Source organism: Chanodichthys erythropterus, chromosome 13, assembly GCF_024489055.1.
Source record: "Chanodichthys erythropterus isolate Z2021 chromosome 13, ASM2448905v1, whole genome shotgun sequence".
NCBI lineage: Eukaryota > Metazoa > Chordata > Actinopteri > Cypriniformes > Xenocyprididae > Chanodichthys > Chanodichthys erythropterus.
In genome coordinates, this window is record NC_090233.1 from 32947706 (window position 1) to 32966437 (window position 18732).

General features: G+C 35.3%; 1 protein-coding gene across 1 annotated transcript; it reads left to right on the forward strand.

Annotated features, from left to right (window-relative positions):
* The first annotated feature begins 4304 nt into the window (after positions 1-4304).
* ela3l (elastase 3 like) lies at positions 4305-9089 on the forward strand. The gene is made up of 8 exons (XM_067405907.1): positions 4305-4374; positions 4516-4604; positions 4886-4983; positions 5506-5634; positions 6824-6960; positions 7156-7301; positions 8574-8726; positions 8959-9089. Exons 1-8 carry the CDS (start codon positions 4335-4337, stop codon positions 8974-8976), a joined length of 810 nt encoding a protein of 269 aa, XP_067262008.1. The 5' UTR covers positions 4305-4334; the 3' UTR covers positions 8977-9089.
* The last annotated feature ends 9643 nt before the right edge of the window (positions 9090-18732 follow it).

Below are 18732 nucleotides of genomic sequence, written 5' to 3' on the forward strand. Positions count from 1 at the left end.
TTCTGCACATGGGTCTTCTGAAAAATTATCATCTCCAGTAGACCAGAGGTAAAGAAGTAGCTTTCCCTGACTGGGAGACCCGGGTTCGAGACCCACCTCAGACACTGTGGTTATTGTGACAAATAACATTGTTACTTTATCTTGCCTCCTGAGTCTTTCTGGTAGAACTGGTTCAAATTTTAATTGGGAACTTTTGCTTCTATATCTATAAAAAAGTGATATTCTGAGAGTGAAGCTTTTCTCTCTGCAGTTTTTGTACTCATAATGGCTCCATGGGGACTCCTGATAGCTTCAAGAAGCCAGACCTTCAGACTGATTAAAAGTTTGGACTCTCTCACAGCTTTCATTAGCCAAGGACCGCCCAAGAGAACATTTGACTGACATGTAACGCAACCAGTCACAGTTCGTGTTGTTCTGCATCATGTTTAAGGTAGTGAAATGTAAAGTCGATGTCCCTACAATAAGAGACTGGCGTGCATCTAATAAATTATTCATTTAAGAATGTTGTGCAAGTTTACTGCAACAATGGAGCCACAAACTTCAGATACTTTTGAAAATCCAGCATTTAGTTAATCCTGGTATAAGCGCTCATTAACACACTTGCTCCTGACTCGTTCTTGGTAAACCATAAAGGAAACATAGCTGCTCTAAACTGCATCAGTAAAAATGATTTTAATATTGTATTATATTTTAAAGGAGCACACAAACTCACTTATGTATATTATGTCATAATAACACACACAGAGCTAACTCTACTTTTCTGAAATGATACAGCCTCAATGACATATGCAACCTCCAGGACACAGCCTTCGAAATGAGACACAGCTCAGCTTATGGCACCATTATCAACGCCTAAATTGATCTGCAGCGGTCAGGTGGTACAGCGGGCACGTGGTACATGTGGGAGCTTTCAGAAAACTCCCAGCTTACAAGCTGTAATTATGAGCTCTACGAGGACGTGAACACTTTTTACTAGAATCTCATAATTACAGGAATTACAATATGGCGTGAACGCACCTATAGTATAGAGAGAGGTGTCCAGAGGTGTCCAACCCTGCTCCTGGAGAGCTACCATCCTGCATACTTCAGTTCCAACCCTGCTCCAACACACCTGTCTGTAATTATCAAGCAACCCTGAACAACTTGATTAGCTGGTTTAGGTGTGCTTGATTGGGGTTGGAGCTGAAATCTGCGGGATGGTAGGTAGCTCTCCAGGAGCAGTGTTGAATACCCCTTGTATAGAGTAATAAGTGAGTAAGTTGAATATCTACAGTGTAAAGATACACAGGTCCATTTAGCTCAAATGGACTTGTTAATTAATTTATAGGGAATTTTAAAAGAGTCACTTATTTTAACAAATTAATCATCCAGTGTTCATTTGAACGGGCCGTAACTATCAGCTCTGTAGCAGATATGAGTATCCAACTATAGTGAAAACACTATATATTAGCAAAGTAACATAGCTCGGCAGTTTAAGACATTAAATTAATTTATAGCATAAGCACAAGACACTTCTCTTTATATTAATGAGACTTTATTGATTATTCTAACACAAACTTAAATCTAACACAAACACATGCACACACACATTCACACGAGTTGCAGAAAGAAAGGAAGTGAGGAAAGAATGAGTTTTAAGAGAGTGAAATTAGGAAAAGTGTCAATATGCACATCATAAGACCTGATCTGAATGAACCATTATCATTAATTTAACCCTTCTATCACTTCTTAGGCATGGTTATTAGACCCTATTTCAATGCACCAGTTCAGCTAGAATCTGGAGGCTTCACATTGATGTGTTGGCAGATGGATGGAGTCTCCCTTGTCAACACAGTCAAGGTGGGCAAAGACTGTAGAGTCGTTGATATCTATCTATCTATCTATCTATCTATCTATCTATCTATCTATCTATCTATCTATCTATCTATCTATCTATCTATCTATCTATCTATCATCTATCTATCTATCTATCTATCTATCTATCTATCTATCTAATCTATCTATCTATCTATCTATCTATCTATCTATCTATCTATCTATCTATCTATATATATATATATATATAAAACTATGTAGAGTAGTTGATAAGAACTGATATCTTTGCCGCAAAACTTAAAACTTACAGCACGAGACTCAACGGAAAAAGTTGTCAAAGTGCAATTCAACACATGACAATTCTGCAACTACTTTGCTCAACAGATCAACTGTCAGTCTTTCTATATTCATATTATATGTTCAGCTGAAATCAGCTGTATTTCCATAATTTAAATTAAGATCTACATCTAAACATAAAAAAACTTGTCAATGGTAATGTGTTTAGAGACTAAAATGTTTTGTTTAAATTGATATAGTTCACCCAAAAACGAAAATTCGGTCATCATTTACTCCCCCTTAAGTTGTTCCAAACCTGTATAAATGTCTTTTTTCTGCTGAACACACACAAAAAAAAGATATTTGGAAGAATGTTTGTAACCAAGCAGATCTCGCCCCCATTGACTACCATAGAACAAAAAAAGAAGAAGAAGAAAAAAACACACACACAGGATTTTTTATTTTACTATTATTATAATATTATAATAATTGTTTTTAGAATGCCTAAACATCTAATGAAAAATGTGAAAATGGCAAGTGAGCAATTGAGCAATTGTCTTAAGCCATCTCGTGGTTGATATTTCATGCTATTTTAATTTTTAGAAAGTGTTTGTTTTTCAGTATAGATGGCAGCAATCTTCCTCTAAATCATGGCACATTTTTCATATTATCACCATGAATGAAACTCGCTGTAATTAAAATTCAAATGAATTTTACATAAAATCTTATTTTACATGTTTTCACAAAGGAAAATAAATTTAGAAAAACAATAAATTCATTAATAAAGTGAGTGATATTATGTTTGTTTAAAAAGAATTACACTATTATGTTACAAAATGTTACTGTCTGGGTAGACACCAAATATCCCGAGTGCACACCCTAAACAAACAGCACACACAATACATTTTTTGTTTGTTTGTTTGTTTTAAGGGTAAGAGATGTGCTCATTTTAAATACATTTTATGATTCAATATAGAGTGTTGTTGACTTAAATGCGTTTAAGATATGATTACTTTCACAATGATATGATTACTTCTACTTTGACAATGAAAGATGAACCATCGAACCATCTATATCATGCTATATCTTTTGCTGAATTTCTGACCCAAAAAAGCAAGGAATACAGGCATAGGTCAGTCCTGCTGCTAACCTCGTTTCCCTGAGAACTTACCATCTGCTGTGCTGACCTTATTCCATCTTGACCACAGGTTATACCTACAGTACATTTAAATGTATTGTTCACGGTGAATAAGAGAGGAAAAAACAACATATGTTACAACTTGATTTTTTTTTTAATTTAAATTACAGTTTAAAAAGTTTTTTTTTTAAAGAAATTAATAGTTTTATTTAGCAAGAATGCAATACTTTGATCATAAGTGACAGTAAAGACATTAATGATGTTACAAAAAATTATATTTCACACAAATACTGCTCTTTTGAACTTCCTATTCATCACAGAGTCCTGAAAAAATTTATCAAGGTTTCCACAAAAATATTAAGCAGCACAACTGTTCTCAATATTGATAATAAGAAGAAATGTTTCTTAGGCACCAAATCAGCATATTAGAATGATTTCTGAAGGATCATGTGATACTGAAGACTGGAGGTAATGTTGTTGAAAATTCAGCTTTGCAACCACAGGAGTAAATGACATTTTCAAATGTATGAAAATAGAAATTGAAATAATACTTCACAATATTACTTTATTTTATTATTATTATTATTATTATTATATTTTTTAAAACTTAATTTATGATCAAATAAATGCAGCTTGGTTACCATAAGAGACTTCATTCAAAATTATTTCAAAAATGTTACTGACCCCAAACGTTTGAACAATATTGTATATGCAAGCTATAGAGAATTGTCAGTTTTTATTTATTAATTTTATTTTATTAATCTTTATAAATATTTCAAACATTACTTCCCATAACAAAAGTTCAGGAAACACACACTCACTGACTTAACAAGTCTAACATGAATGCTAAATTGTCAAAGACTGTATATTAATATTAATATAAATTAGTTTAAGTGAACTGAGTCAAGACAGGTTTATGCATGAAGGCCATGTGAATGGATTCAAGGAAAGCATCTGTTCAGAAGCTGATAGGTTTTTCCAGGCAAAACAGGTGGAACTCTTCATGCAGCACCTATTTCATAATTTTGTGTGGTCAATGTGACATCACTAAAAAGAGGGTTTAAAAGTGGGCAATGTAAGTGTTCTGGCAGCTGACGGAGTCAACATGTTTGCCCTCTTCCTAGCATCAGTGCTCATCGCTAGCGGTAAGAAGTCTGTAAACCTGAACAGAAGTGTTCAGGAGACTTAGACTTAGTAGCCTGCAACATAATGATTACAGATATTGTTAATGTTCTATTATATCTGCAACTGATGTTTTGAGGTTTTATTCTGAATTTCTACTACAGCCTTTGGGTTTGGAAAACCACCCATTGAGCCTCTCAGCTCTCGTGTGGTCAATGGAGAGGAAGCCAAACCCCACAGCTGGCCCTGGCAGGTATATAGCACCATTTTGACTGCCTTTATTTCTCATTCTCTCTCATTACTACCTCTGTCTCAAAAATAGCCACCCTTTCTGCCTCAGCTTTACTTTCTACACTTTGCATCTGTTCCCTCTCATTACATTTATACATTTGGCAGACATAATTCAAGGCTTACATTTAATCATTTCATGCATTTATCTAACTGATGTACAATGGTCTTCTGTTTGAGCAGTATATAAATTATATTTGTATGTTTGATGGCACCATGCATACTTTTTATGTTTCCCATGATTAGATCTCTCTGCAGTATAAGAGCGGTAGCTCATGGTATCACACTTGTGGAGGATCTATCATTGCCGAAAACTGGGTGATGACTGCCGCTCACTGCATCAGGTATAAGAGTCTAATCCAGTGTTCATCTAATTTATTAATCTCTGTTCAGTGTAGAATTCAATTAAAGGTGCTCTAAGCGATCCTGGGCGGAGTAACTTCCTGTTGACGTTCGAAGTGTTGTCAAACAAAACAGAGGCTAGCTAGACCCTCCCTCCTCCTCCCCCTCCCCTCCCTTCCGTGCTTCCTGAAACAGTCATGAATGCGCATTTAAAATCATCCTTGTCGGTTATTGGCTGGAGCTTGTTTATATGTTTCGTGGTCCAGGCTGCACCAGGTAGTTTTTGCTGCCGTTTTTGGAGCTTGTGGCGACTATATTTTTACAGTGTGTTCAGGGGACAGGCAGCTAGCGGATAGTGAGGAGATGTTTGCTGTATGTGACAAAAATTGTTTTGGCCTAAAAACGCGTGACATCGCTTAGAGCACCTTTAAATAGCTTTAAAATTCCTTTTCAAATGTTGTGAACATGAGGAATTCAGTAGCTTTCAACTGGATTTTAACCATGATTCATTTTCTCTCCTGTAGCTCTGGGCGCAACTACAGGGTGCTTGTTGGTAAGCATGACCTGTCCGTAGATGAGGACGGCTCAATGGCTATCAGTGCTCAGAAGATCATTGTACATGAGAAATGGAACTCCTTGTTTGTGGCACTTGGGTAAGTATCATACTTTGTAGGTCTTTACATAACTTGTGTCATATATCATTTTAAGCAATAGAAAGGTAAATCTTGTCAATACCTTGATCGAATTCACAGATTTTAAACTCTCTGAAATACTTACTTAGGTTATTTTTAGAGCATTCTGCGGTTAAAGCTGCAGTCCATAAGTTTTGCTTCTTTGTCGCCATCTCTGTTCGAAACCTGCAATTGCAGTCATTCACGGAATAATCATCTTTATGTGGGTTGTGCATTGGCACTGCTCCTCTAATGAGTCTAATGTTTTGAGGAGAATCTGTGGCTGTCAGTCAGTACACTGGTGGATACTGTACAGGTACTTTGGAAAGAAATGAGTCAATCCACCATCAAAATGTAAGTTTAATGATTCCAGCTGCTGTGAGAAAAGGCTATAAATGATCCTTCATCTGCAGCATTCTCACTTGATATAGCCTACTAGCTGGGACTCGTTCTTTATGTAAACAGATGTGACGTAATGACGCAAAGACGAATGGCGGCATCCCCGAATTTCCCGCAGAAACCTACCAGTACCATTTGAATTAGAAAACATTATTACAAGCTTACCGTTGTCAATTGGGCTAAGGTAAGGAGATAGTTTCAAACACTGACTGGTTTTGTACTTGCTCAAAATTAGATTTTGGATCATTTTTAACCAAAAAAAAAGTTACAGACAGCAGCGTTAAGTACTTTTTGTATAACGACCACTACTGATAATTTTTAAAATGTCAAGCAATCGATTTTCATAATAAAATAACTCTATCCATTTTATTTTTAATTTATGTTGCTTGACATTGCCACCTGTTTTTATATTATTTTCATTTATGAACATAATAATAAACACATTGGTTTGTTTAGCGAATAATGTGCAGTTTACTGCACTTTGTTATTCTTCTAGTTATTTACCTAGTGGCCAATGAATCAGAAATCTAACACATTAAGATAAAATGGCTTACATCTGCGTAAATAAATAAAGTGGATTAAAAACAAAACACTTTATTATATAAAAACTCAGATCAGTTTTTGATTATACATTATAGTCAGCAAGTCATAATATTGCTTCACATCCCATTCCTGATCACTCTGTCGGGTTTATTTATTTTGTGACACTGACTGTGGACATCAACACAGTGAGTGTAAAAAACAGCTCTCTCTTGTGATTGTGCTCATTCAGAAACGACATTGCCCTGATCAAGTTGTCCGAGCCTGTGATAGAGAGTGAAACTGTTCAGTTCGGCACCATTCCTCCTGCTGGCTCCATCCTCCCAAACAACCACCCCTGCTATATTACAGGCTGGGGAAGACTCTCCAGTAAGTGCTTTTGCACACAAGACTTGACATACATGCATGTAATAATAACTAAATATAGTTTGAATATGGTTTGAATATTAATAAAAAGAACCTGACCCTGAAAAAAAAAAAAAAAAATCATTGCCATGTCAGTGCTTAACTGAGGTCATCTGTACAGAACATTGTATAAACCAACATACTTTGGTTGTGTCCCAGCTGGAGGCCCTCTTCCTGAAAGACTGCAGCAAGCACTGATGCCCGCTGTGGATCATGCTACATGCTCCAGGTCTGACTGGTGGGGTTCTACCATCAAGGAATCTATGGTCTGTGCTGGTGGAGACGGCATTGTTGCTGGCTGCAATGTGAGTAAAGTTATTCTGTCTGAGTAAAGTTCTCTGTCTGTGTTCATTGACAAATTATCTTGTGCCACTTCATTTGTGAGACATAAAGTTTACAGAGTAACTTAACGTAACTCATTTAAGCAATATCACTTGAGCAAGATCAAGTGCAGTTGTTCCAAATTTGCTTTTTATACAGCAGTGCAGTAAAAAAACAATTAATATTGAGTAACTTACTTTTGAGAAACTTACTTTGGCTCCTTCAATAAATATAATTTATAATTTACTAAATGATGTTCTTGAACAAATCAGTTGAATGAATGATTCAATGACTCACTCTTAAGTCACTTGCCGCCACCTAGGCTACTGGCGGAACAATGGATGCATCTTAATTAGCTCCCTAGCTAGGTCGTGAAGCACTATATCGTGTCCATGACTTTGGGCACTGGGAAGGACAGTAAAGTGATGATGATTTCCAGCGACATGACAACGCCCTCATTGTACAGCATCAGTACTGGTATTTATGAACAACAGCAGAACTGATATCTTTCTGACATAATTTTTTTAAACGTTTTTTAAAATACATTATGATAGTTATTTTGTACGGAGCCCTGGACATGACATGCAGGAGAAAAATAGTAGGCTAAATCGTGCGCACAATTTACTATTTCGTTCCCTCGATTTCTAAATCAAGCACATGATTTATAAATTGTGCATACAAATTAGTAAATCGAGGGAACAAAATAGTAAATTGTGCGCATGAATTGGTAAATTGAGGGAACGAATTAGTAAATCGTGCGCACGAATTAGTAAATCGAGGGAACAAAATTGTTAATTTTTTTCTTGCATGTCATGTGCAGGGCTCCGTAATTTTGCTTGTTACATATACCTGCAACATTTCAGCCGTAAATAAACTATAAATGTTATCAAAATAATTTTCAATATCTGTTGAGCGAGTAGGTTTATGCTAAATATAATTAAATAATGGTTTGTATTTTAAAAAAAATCTATTTTGACATTATGTGGCTCACGTGATTTATGTTTCACGCTTCTCATTCTCAATTTACAGTATTTATAAAGCACAGTAATAAAACAGTAGTTGACCATTGTGCTGAACATTATCAAGTTGAAAAGAATAAAGCAAAAGTAAAAAAAAAAAAAAAAGAAAAGAAAAAGAAAAAAGCCAATCAAATTCAAATACCAGGACTCATTTTTTGTATGATAAAGAATGGTATTGGCAATATATGACTAAATTGAATAATTATTATTATTTTTTTTTTAATCATCATCATGCAGGGTGACTCTGGTGGTCCTCTGAACTGTATGAACTCTTACGGCACATGGGAGGTGCACGGTATTGCCAGCTTCGTTTCTGGTTTGGGCTGTAACACTCAGAAGAAGCCTACTGTCTTCACCCGTGTGTCCTCTTTCAATGATTGGATCGACAAGGTACACCATGATGCGTTAACAGAAATAATGTATTCAACACTGTGTACAATTTAATGCATAATATGCATGCATTGAATTTTGAAGTTTAGTTATACTAATACAATTCTTTAAATTCTGTCTAAAGCCATTCTGGTTAACAAATCCTTGAGCTTTGGAAATGGCCAAATGAATATTAGAGAGATTTGCATGTGATGAATTAATTAAATGTTTTCTTCCTTTTTCTCTTTGCAAGGTCATGATGAACAATTAAGATGGACCAAGGATGCTGACCTTATTTTAATACTAAAAAAAAAAAAAAAACCCATGCACCAAGAAAACAAATAAAGAAATACATAAATACAAATAAATAATTGCTCAACAAGGGATCAGCTTCTTCCATCAGTCTTTTTTTCTTTTTCCACTCTCCCACACTGATTCAATATAAAATGCCAAATGTTTACCAAAATATTAATCTAAACTCCAATTAGCTGAATAAAAGCATCTTCTGATTAAGCACAATAGAGTGTGAGGAAGGCATTTATATACCTCTGTCAACCATGATGAATGCAGCAGATCTGAATGTCAGATACTGTATTTTAAAGATTGCAGTACCTCCGAGAACAATAGATCATTTGGCCAAAGGAGGTGAGGCTATCTATGATCGCTTCCCACTCAAGTGTAGGAGGAAGGGATGCTAATCATGACCTGCTGACATGCAACAATATCATGTGAAAACAGCACATGGATGATCAGAGATCTGTGGGTTTAAATACAAATGTGTATTTTTCATTGCCAAATTCTAAAAGATCATTTAAAGATAATGTTAAGTGATTGCCAGTGGTAAAATGTAGAATTGCAGCTGTTGATGAAAACAGATAATTTTAGTTTTTGAGAGCGTTGTTGCACTCTTTAATGTGATTATATGAATGCTTCTGTATACCTGTTTTAACTTAATGAAATTCTGAAATTCAAAAAGTGAAATGTGTGCATGAATGCTTTTACTGGAAGAGTATTAGGAACAATGATCGCCTGATGGCTGTTTTGTGACGTGAAGTGTAAAAATAAATCTTTATAATTATTTCCTCCTGGTTTTCTACAAGGCATAAAAATTCAAATTGGAGATAGGAAACTCTTTGCTTCTATGTCTCAAAGAGTGATATTCTGAGGGTGAAGCTTTTCTCTCTGCAGTTTTTGTACTCATAATGGCTCCATGTGGACTCCTGATAGCTCCTGACTCGTTGGTGGTAAACCATAAAGGAAACATTTAATAGCTGCTCTAAACAAATGATTTTAATACATTTTATAGGTGCACACAAACTTATTTATGGATATTATTTATGACATAACATACACACAGAGCTGTAACCACCATAGAAATTGATAGGGATAAAAATAAATAAATAATAAGATTCGTTCTTCATCAATGTGTTTTTTTTTTCACAGTGTCTGATTCCGCAGGGTTGAAACTGGGGGCCGGGGATCCACTTTGAAACCCCCCTAAACTGTCAAGGGAGCCATTAAATGAAATGTAAAATAATTATTTTAATCATTAATTTTATCAGATTATATACTAGTGTAGAGTGAATAGCGATTAATTTGAAGAATATCCACAATAACTCTGGAACAATTTCAAGAAAACAGCTTTTGTAGTACTGCATGTATTTGTATTATCACTGTAATATATTGTTGCTGTTGTTTTTAATTAATCATGTAGGCTATAATTATTTGAATCAACAACCATAGTGTCTGTTAATAAAAAAAAGTCTGAATTTCAGGAGAGGTTTAAGGAAGCCTGGGGACTTAGATAGATTTCCCACAATATTGAATATTATAGTACACGTGCACATTTTAAAAGCTGATTAAAATGAATTATCTTTAAACACGAAGTAGCCTAGTTACCTCCCGACTACACCCGAGTCTGTCCTCCAGACATTGCAGGGAAAAATCACGTCACCTGGGATCGCTCTCGTTGTCATTGGTTAACAGAGTTTAACGTTTGTTTTCGTTCTCAGGACAACACAATGACAACCACGCCTACAGGGCACAGGCTGTGACTGCAGGGAGACTGAGCTCTGCGCTCTGAATAACGCCACTGCATCTGCATATTATACACTCGAAAAGTAAACATTGCATAAGTAAATGACACTGATGGGATCTCTGAGTAGCTGACGCTTCAAACCAACCTGATTCACTGGATGCTGTACGCGGTCAGACACGGACCCGTCTGCATCTCCGTCTCTGTTTAGTGAAAACTTTTTGATCTCATCCGACTGCACATTAGGACAAAAGCTCATTTTGCTTGCTTCTCATCATGGGTCGGCAATATGTAAAAGATGCGGGTAAGTTCACTTTGCAAAGCAGCATCGCCATAACAGCAGAATTTACGCTCGGGATGAAATGAGAAACTGCAGCGTGGCGCCAGCAGACGGTTGGCATCGTATTGTTTTGAACGGACTGGAGCACCTTCTTCTCCTCATCGTATAAACAGGCAAGTTAATTCTTTCATTATGTTTATTGCTTATGTAAATACGTTGTAAAGTCTTGGATAACCATTTTCTCTTTCAGTTGAAAATAGTCTTGTGCTGTATTTAATATTCATCAGCAGTCAGCTGTGCTTCTACATAGTGTGGGACAGACAAGTGTTTCATTGTTCCCCTCATGTTTCATTCAGGGGGGGTAGGGCTGTTTTTCTCAGTCAGTCTAGTAATAGTACTTCAGCTAGTTCTTTATAACCCTGGTACATGATGGTTTTGTTTTTTTTAAAGGCTGGATGTCAGCTTGAATGGTTTTTATTAAACATTTTGCATGTTTATTGATGAAACATCCTATTTTTGAGAAGAAAACAGGAATAATTGATTGAATTATTTACCTTGATGACCATATCAATATTTGAGTAGACCTATAATATGTTAAATTTACATTATCATGAGTTGTCTCATCATGTTGCACTGTTACAACTTTTTGTCACTAAATTACTATTTTGTTCTCTCGTGGTTAGCGCTGTGAACACTTGACAACTTCTTTGCAGTGTTCCTCAGATGCTTTAATATATATATGTAATATATATATATATATATATATATATATATATATATCATGGCCATGCAAACATATGTATGTTGTTTCATCTGGAACAGAAGCAAAGAGGCACATATAAATACTGCCCACGATAAGGTCAGCAAAATAAAAATATGTTTCACGCATCTTTCTTTCTTTGCATTTCAAAGCGAACTGTCAAAAAGAGCTATCTTGTATTTGTGGGTGGTTTTAGCTGTTTATGTTAACTTTTGAACTTTCTCATTTGACATAACTGTCATCTCGTCAATAAAATTGGAGACGTTGAGATGGTGTAATGATGGCTGCTTGTTCTGTTTAGAGTTGTAAGAAAAAAATAGCATGTTATTTTGTTATTATTTATTTGTAGTCCTATTTAAACATAGCAAAATAAGAAACAAGCAAATACAATCATGCCCTATTATTGTTTGTAATAATATTTCATGTATGGATCAGGAAGGCAGCAGTGTAGCCTAAATGTTGGACTGTGGCTCATCAATTGCTTTCAGCTTATTATTGATCAGAAAGTCACTGATTCTGACTAGCTCAGCTTAGCTTAACTACAGAATATGTGTACTACATAGTGCAGTTTACATTTTCAGACCTCTATATAACATCAGAGGGACCCTTTTTCCAAGATGAGAAGTTTGACATTATGTCCTCTCACCAGAACGATCTGGTTTGCAAAGAATCTTTATAGAAGCACTACTATAGTATCAGGTCTGTATTATTCAACAGCACATATATAAGGCTGTGATAACAGGACTGGAGAGGGGAGGGTGTTTGTATCTGGGGAGGTACTTTAAAACATATTGGAAGTAAAATTATATTGTGCCCTAATTACCCTTGTTACTCCTAACCCTCGTAGACTGTGAGAGGAGCATGGAGTTCATCCCGTTTAATGTGCAATAAGACTGGGTAAATGTTTCCCTTTAGCTTATTGAGTATCGCTGTCTAATGTTGAGGGAATCTCTCTTTCTCAGCACAGGTAAAGAAAGAAAGAATTTCACCAAGAGTGAACAAGAGGCATCATTTGTCTTCAGATTTTTTGTGCAATCTTTAGTCTTCAGGTCATTTGTATTTCTCGTAATTTGAAGCCTGAGCTCCCTATACTGTGGCAGTTAAAGAAAGAGAGAGAGAAAGATGGAGAGATTGATGTTTATCAGTCTTGCCCATGTGTTGTCTCACTTCAAGCTCTGTAATTGCTGTCTGCCGTGGCTTATAAGAGAACGATGAGTATGATGAGAGTGGAATTATTACTCTGGATTGTCTATAAATTGTGCTCTGAAAAGAGAGACCTCTACCATAATGTCAGTCTTCTCTGACCTTATGGTAGAGAAGACAACTGTAGATGAAGTTAGAAACAGATTCAACATGATGAACCATCTTGGTTTAGATATATGGACTTTAAAATGTGTCTGTGAGAGAAAATGGGTTTGAGGACATTTGCGAGTTGCACCTCATTCATCACAATTTTTTGAACATGGCAGCACATTTTATCTGAGTGCAAGTCATGTTTTGTCACATTGTTCCACTTGTTTGTAGTATTTTAAAATCACATTTAAAAACTTGTTAAAAGTTTAAAGGGTTAAACTTAGTTTAAATTCTGTCATTAATTACTCACCCTCATGTCGTTCCACACCCGTAAGATCTTCATATAAATTTAGGTATTTTTGATAAAATCCAATGGCTCAGTGAGGCCTGCATTGCCAGCAAGACAATTAACACTTTCCATGCCCAGAAAGCTACTAAAGATATATTTAAATCAGTTCATGTGACTACAGTGGTTCAACCTTAATGTTATGAAGCGACGAGAATACTTTTTGTGCGGCAAAAAAAAAAAAAAGACTTAATTCAACAATATCTAGTGATGGGCACAGTGATTCTGTTTCAAATCAGTGGTTCGGAGAATAACGTGGCTTCGTTATGTCATACGTCTTTTGAAATTTCAATAGTTCACCACTGGGGGGCGTGACATTTGATACACGCTCCGAACCACTGATTCGAAACAAAAGATTTGTAAAGCTTCGAAGCTTCATGAAGCAGTGTTTTGAAATCGCCATTCACTAGATATTGTTGAATAAAGTCATTATTTTGTTTTTGTGGCGCACTAAAAGTATTCTTGTCGCTTCATAACATTAAGGTTGAACCACTGTAGTCACATGAAATGTCTTAAATATGTGTTAATTGTCTTGCTGGCAATGCAGGCCTCACTGAGCCATCGGATTTTATGAAAAATGTCTTAATTTGTGTTCTGAAGTAGGTCTTACGGGTGTGGGACAACATGAGGGTGAGTAATTAATGACAGAATTTTCATTTTTGGGTGAACCAACCCTTTAAGGATTATGAAAACTTATAAAATAAAATGAGAAATGTTGATATTCTAAATATAGGTAGCTGTAAACTAGCTAGTCTAGTACTGCTGTCATTAAAGCAAAAGAGAGAAACTAAATACTAAGTAATTATAAAACCGACCTTTCACTCAAATTGCAATGATCACAATATAATTTAGAAAAGAATGCAAAACATTTTCACTGGCGTTCCCCTGGCCTTTGGATCCCACCGTATGTATATGTATGTATTTTATTAGAGATTAAATTATAGATTTAAAAAAATCAGATTATACATTGTTACATTAAGAAAATGTTGTTGTCTCTGTTTTTCAGGAATCATTCAGAGGCTAAGGATGTTTCCCTTTGGATCCAACTAACATAAACAAGACAGTCCCCCTTTGCAGAGATGCAAACCTTTGATCAGTAGATCACTCTTACTCACTGAAGGACCAGATGGTGTGGTTGGCTCTTTCAAGAATCATGTAAAATTGCAGCAGAAATTAAAGTACAGTAACCCATTGAGATGAACTGTGATTTCAAGTGTCTTACCTCTTCTTGAAAATCAGATCCCTGAGTTCAACTCACCATGGAGACAGAACTAAGAGCCGGACTGTCCGCAGGTGCCATAGTGGCCATTGTGTGTAACTCAGTTGTAGCTGTGCTTATTCTCATTCTCTTTGTTATACTCTACAAGGCCTGCAAAATTCCCTCCTGTCCGGAGAGGGCTCCGGTGCTGGCAGGGACTCAAGAGCCGCAGATGACTGAGCAAAAATACTTATTAACTGCAGCGTGAAACTGAAAAATGTGAATTCAGGACTGCTGCTTAAATTCATGGGGGCTTGAAGAATCTTTTTATGGTTGAGCCCCCTACTTCCCTAGACCCAATATTTAAGGTCCAGAGGAGCCCTTTTCTTCACAGGGCTCAGGACATTTCTGATTGAATTTTTTGAAAAACGCACAATAGGTAAAAATTAGGAAATTTAAAAGGTTCTAGTTTGTAAAGGGGATCTCAAAAATAAACACACTTGTCAGTTTGTGAGGACAGCATGGTTTGTTCAGCATTGTAACCCATCAAACATCTAAAATGCCTGATTCATTTGTGGTTTTACTTTGTTGCCTCTTTTTAGAATGTATATTTTTACAATTCTCTTTGCTTATATGGCAAATTTGTCATAAATAATGATATTGTCAATTGGTGAAAAACTAAAATATTTTTATTAATGCAGAGCTTGTGATGCATGTAATGCATTTTACTATTTTAACATGATTTATACTGAAATAAAATGTACTCACTGATAATTTGTTTCTTTGCCTGAAATGATTGGTAATAAGGATTAAAAAATTGAAATCAATCAATGATGTATGTGATACACTGAAAGTGAAATTTATTTAGCAACAACTTTCCTTCATATAGATCTGTGTGCGTTTGCTTGAGTGTATCTTAGTCTTGCACTTGCTTGTGTGTTGGTGATTTGCAACTGGAGGATCATTACGTAAAGACTACAAAGCCTCTTATCTATTTTACAGTGCTTGGACACAGTCCATCTGTTAGTCTATTTATTGCTCTTCGTTGGACATCTAGTCACTTTGTGCTAGTCTTGATTCAGCTCCCTGTACTCTTACCCGACCCTAACTAACAAAAATAGCCTAATTTCCAGCAAAGGGCCATGTGTGGACTGCTTATCTCCAGTTCAAGTTATACTGTATACTGTATCTCTTATCAAAAATACATAAATGACCAAGAAAATTTAGGAAATGATGTAAGAGAATAGCAGAAGTAGGAGATATAGAAAATACTAATATCAGAGTTTAATTTAAGCTTGTTTATGTTGCATGAAACCTCACATGACATCTATATTCTTGTGAGCACTACACTGGGCTTTGGTTTAGCCCAGGAAAAAAACTTGTACCTTTAGCTTGTCAGTGAGTAATACCCTCAAAGGTGCGGTGTTAATATGCACCTTAAAGAGTTAGTTCAACCAATAATGAAAATTCTGTCATTAATTACTCACCCTCATGTCATTCCACACCTGTAAGACCTTCGTTCATCTTCGGAACACAAATTAAGATATTTTTGATGAAATCTGATAGGTATATGACTTTTCCATAGACAGCAATATAATCCACACTTTCAAGGTCCAGAAAGGTACTTAAGACATTGTTAAAACAGTCAATGTAGCTAAAGTGGTTTAACCTTAATTTTATGAAGCAACGAGAATACTTTTTGTGTGCAAAAACAAAACATAAATAATGATGTTATTCAACAATATCTTCTCTTCTGTTTCATTCTCATTTGTTTTTTACGTTCAACGCTTCCAGGTTCTGAGTCAGAATGGTGGCTCAGTATTGGCCGGCCTTGTTCACGTGAGCAGCACGATGTATGCATGTGATGCTGACGCAGGAGCTGGCCAATAATGAGTCGGCGTTCAGACGTAGAACCTGGAAGCACTGAACGTAAACAACAAATGAGTGAATGACACAGAAGAGAAGATACAATTGAATAAAGTCGTCGACTTTTTTAACGATTTCTGTAGTACCTTTCTGGACCTTGAAAGTGTTGATTATATTGCTGTCTATGGAGTCATGTAACTCTCAGACTTCTTCAAAAATATCTTAATTTGTGTTCCAAAGATGAACAAAGGTCTTATGGGTTTGGAATGACATGAGGGTGAGTAAATAATAACAGAATTTTCATTTTTGGATGAACTAACCCTTTAAGGGTTGTACTATTTCAAATAGTGCATCAGTGTATCTGACTTAAGATAATGTTAAGATATTTTCTGTTAAAATCAATATAGTGTCAGACAGCAACAGCCTATTTATGGTAAGTGGTGATCAAAGGTTAACAAATGGTTTTGAGATCAGATTTAGGCTTTTTTTCTTCAGATATTTTCACTGGAAATGGCTTGAAATTACTGCAGCTTCTATATGAATGTACAAGCTTAAATGTTGTGATTTATAGCAAAGTTGAGAAGTTTTGCTTGTAATATCTAATGTACAATAACTATTCATTACTTATTCAAAATCATAACTTGAGGGAATGATGTTCAAGTCTCCATGTTTTGTTTTGTATGGACATATGAATGGACTTTCAGAATATATATATATATATATATATATATATATATATATATATATATATATATATATATATTCTGAAAGTCCATTCATATGTCCATACAAAACAAAACATGGAGACTTGAACATCATTCCCTCAAGTTATGATTTTGAATAAGTAATGAATAGTTATTGTACATTAGATATTACAAGCAAAACTTCTTCAACTTTGCTATAAATCACAACATTTAAGCTATATATATATATTTTTTTTTTTTTATGTAGTATCTTTAATTTTTTTTACAGACCCACTCCAAGTATTTGTGTTATCCACATAAAATGTTGTTTTCTTCCTGCTTTTTTATAGTAATGACACATAGTAGCTTTAGAGCTCATTTGCCCTGGAGTACAGAATGCAAAGTGAAGAATTACATAACTTCACGGGCTACTGGAATAAAATCCAGATTACTAATAAACCGTAATCTGAATCCCCATCTGTGATGTCATGGTTGCATAACCCAAATGAAACAAACATATATTTCCCCCTGAATTAAAGGATGTCTTAATGTTTTAATTGACATGAATGAAAGCAAGCATCTGTGTGTTTATCTGTAGTACATCTGACTGCAAAGCTTTTTCATACAGAGAATCTTATAACAGCTGTTCATATGGGGTTTCACAAGGACTATTAGTATGGGTTACCTCTTAACCCCTTATAGAGATTATCAAAGAGATAATGAAATCCAAAACATGATTTCACAATAGCAAACATTATTCATTTTCTTTTTACAATGAAGTTTGTAATGTTTTTACCTCAATAACTGCATTTCCCCCCAAACTATAATACTTCAACAGCTAGCTCAACAATAGCAATACAGTTATGCCATTTTATATTAGCCATTGGGAAACCCCATCATCACCTTAATCATTATTTTAATTTTGCCAGTCTAAGCAATACCTCATTTTTTAGATTGAAATATTTTATTTCTACCATTGTAAAATGCAGGAATGTATTTAAAATGTACATTGAATTCTATAAGATTCTGAAGAAGATGCTTTTCATCTTACATCGTTAATTGATAATATACCAATATTATTCTGAAATAATCCTCTGGAAAATTATGTTTTAAATGCTTGTTAGTTAGCGCCATCTACTGGCAAACACGTATAGGCAGGAATATCATTGGAAATATGCTGGCAATTCAACATAATTAGGCTATGATAGCAGGCAATATAGGCCTAGAGCATACAGTTTATGGACATTATACAGCTTTACTTCTATTTTGGGCTTGTTTTGTTAGCATTTGGATTAATTTGATGTTTAGTCAATGCTTGATTAAAAGTGATCTGTTATATTGGGTTGGGATTGGAATTAATGATTAGAAAACGGGAGGAAAACACAGAAATGTATATTTAAATATATATATATAATATATTTAGTCTTCATTAGACTAGACTAGACATTGCCCATTTTTCAGACTGCTCCCATACTGGCCTCATAGTCAGTTTTAGGTTAATGTCCAGAAGCTGTCCAGGGTCCTGAAGTCACTTTGATCTGTGCCTGTTGGACAGGTGCATAGAGC

Excerpts from the sequence above, each read along its gene's own strand:
- ela3l (XM_067405907.1), top strand. The coding sequence starts at position 4,335 with ATGTTTGCCCTCTTCCTAGCATCAGTGCTCATCGCTAGCG. Across the intron at positions 5,635-6,823 it reads TCCTTGTTTGTGGCACTTGG|AAACGACATTGCCCTGATCA; the intron begins GTAAGTATCATA and ends GTGCTCATTCAG. Across the intron at positions 7,302-8,573 it reads GCATTGTTGCTGGCTGCAAT|GGTGACTCTGGTGGTCCTCT; the intron begins GTGAGTAAAGTT and ends ATCATCATGCAG.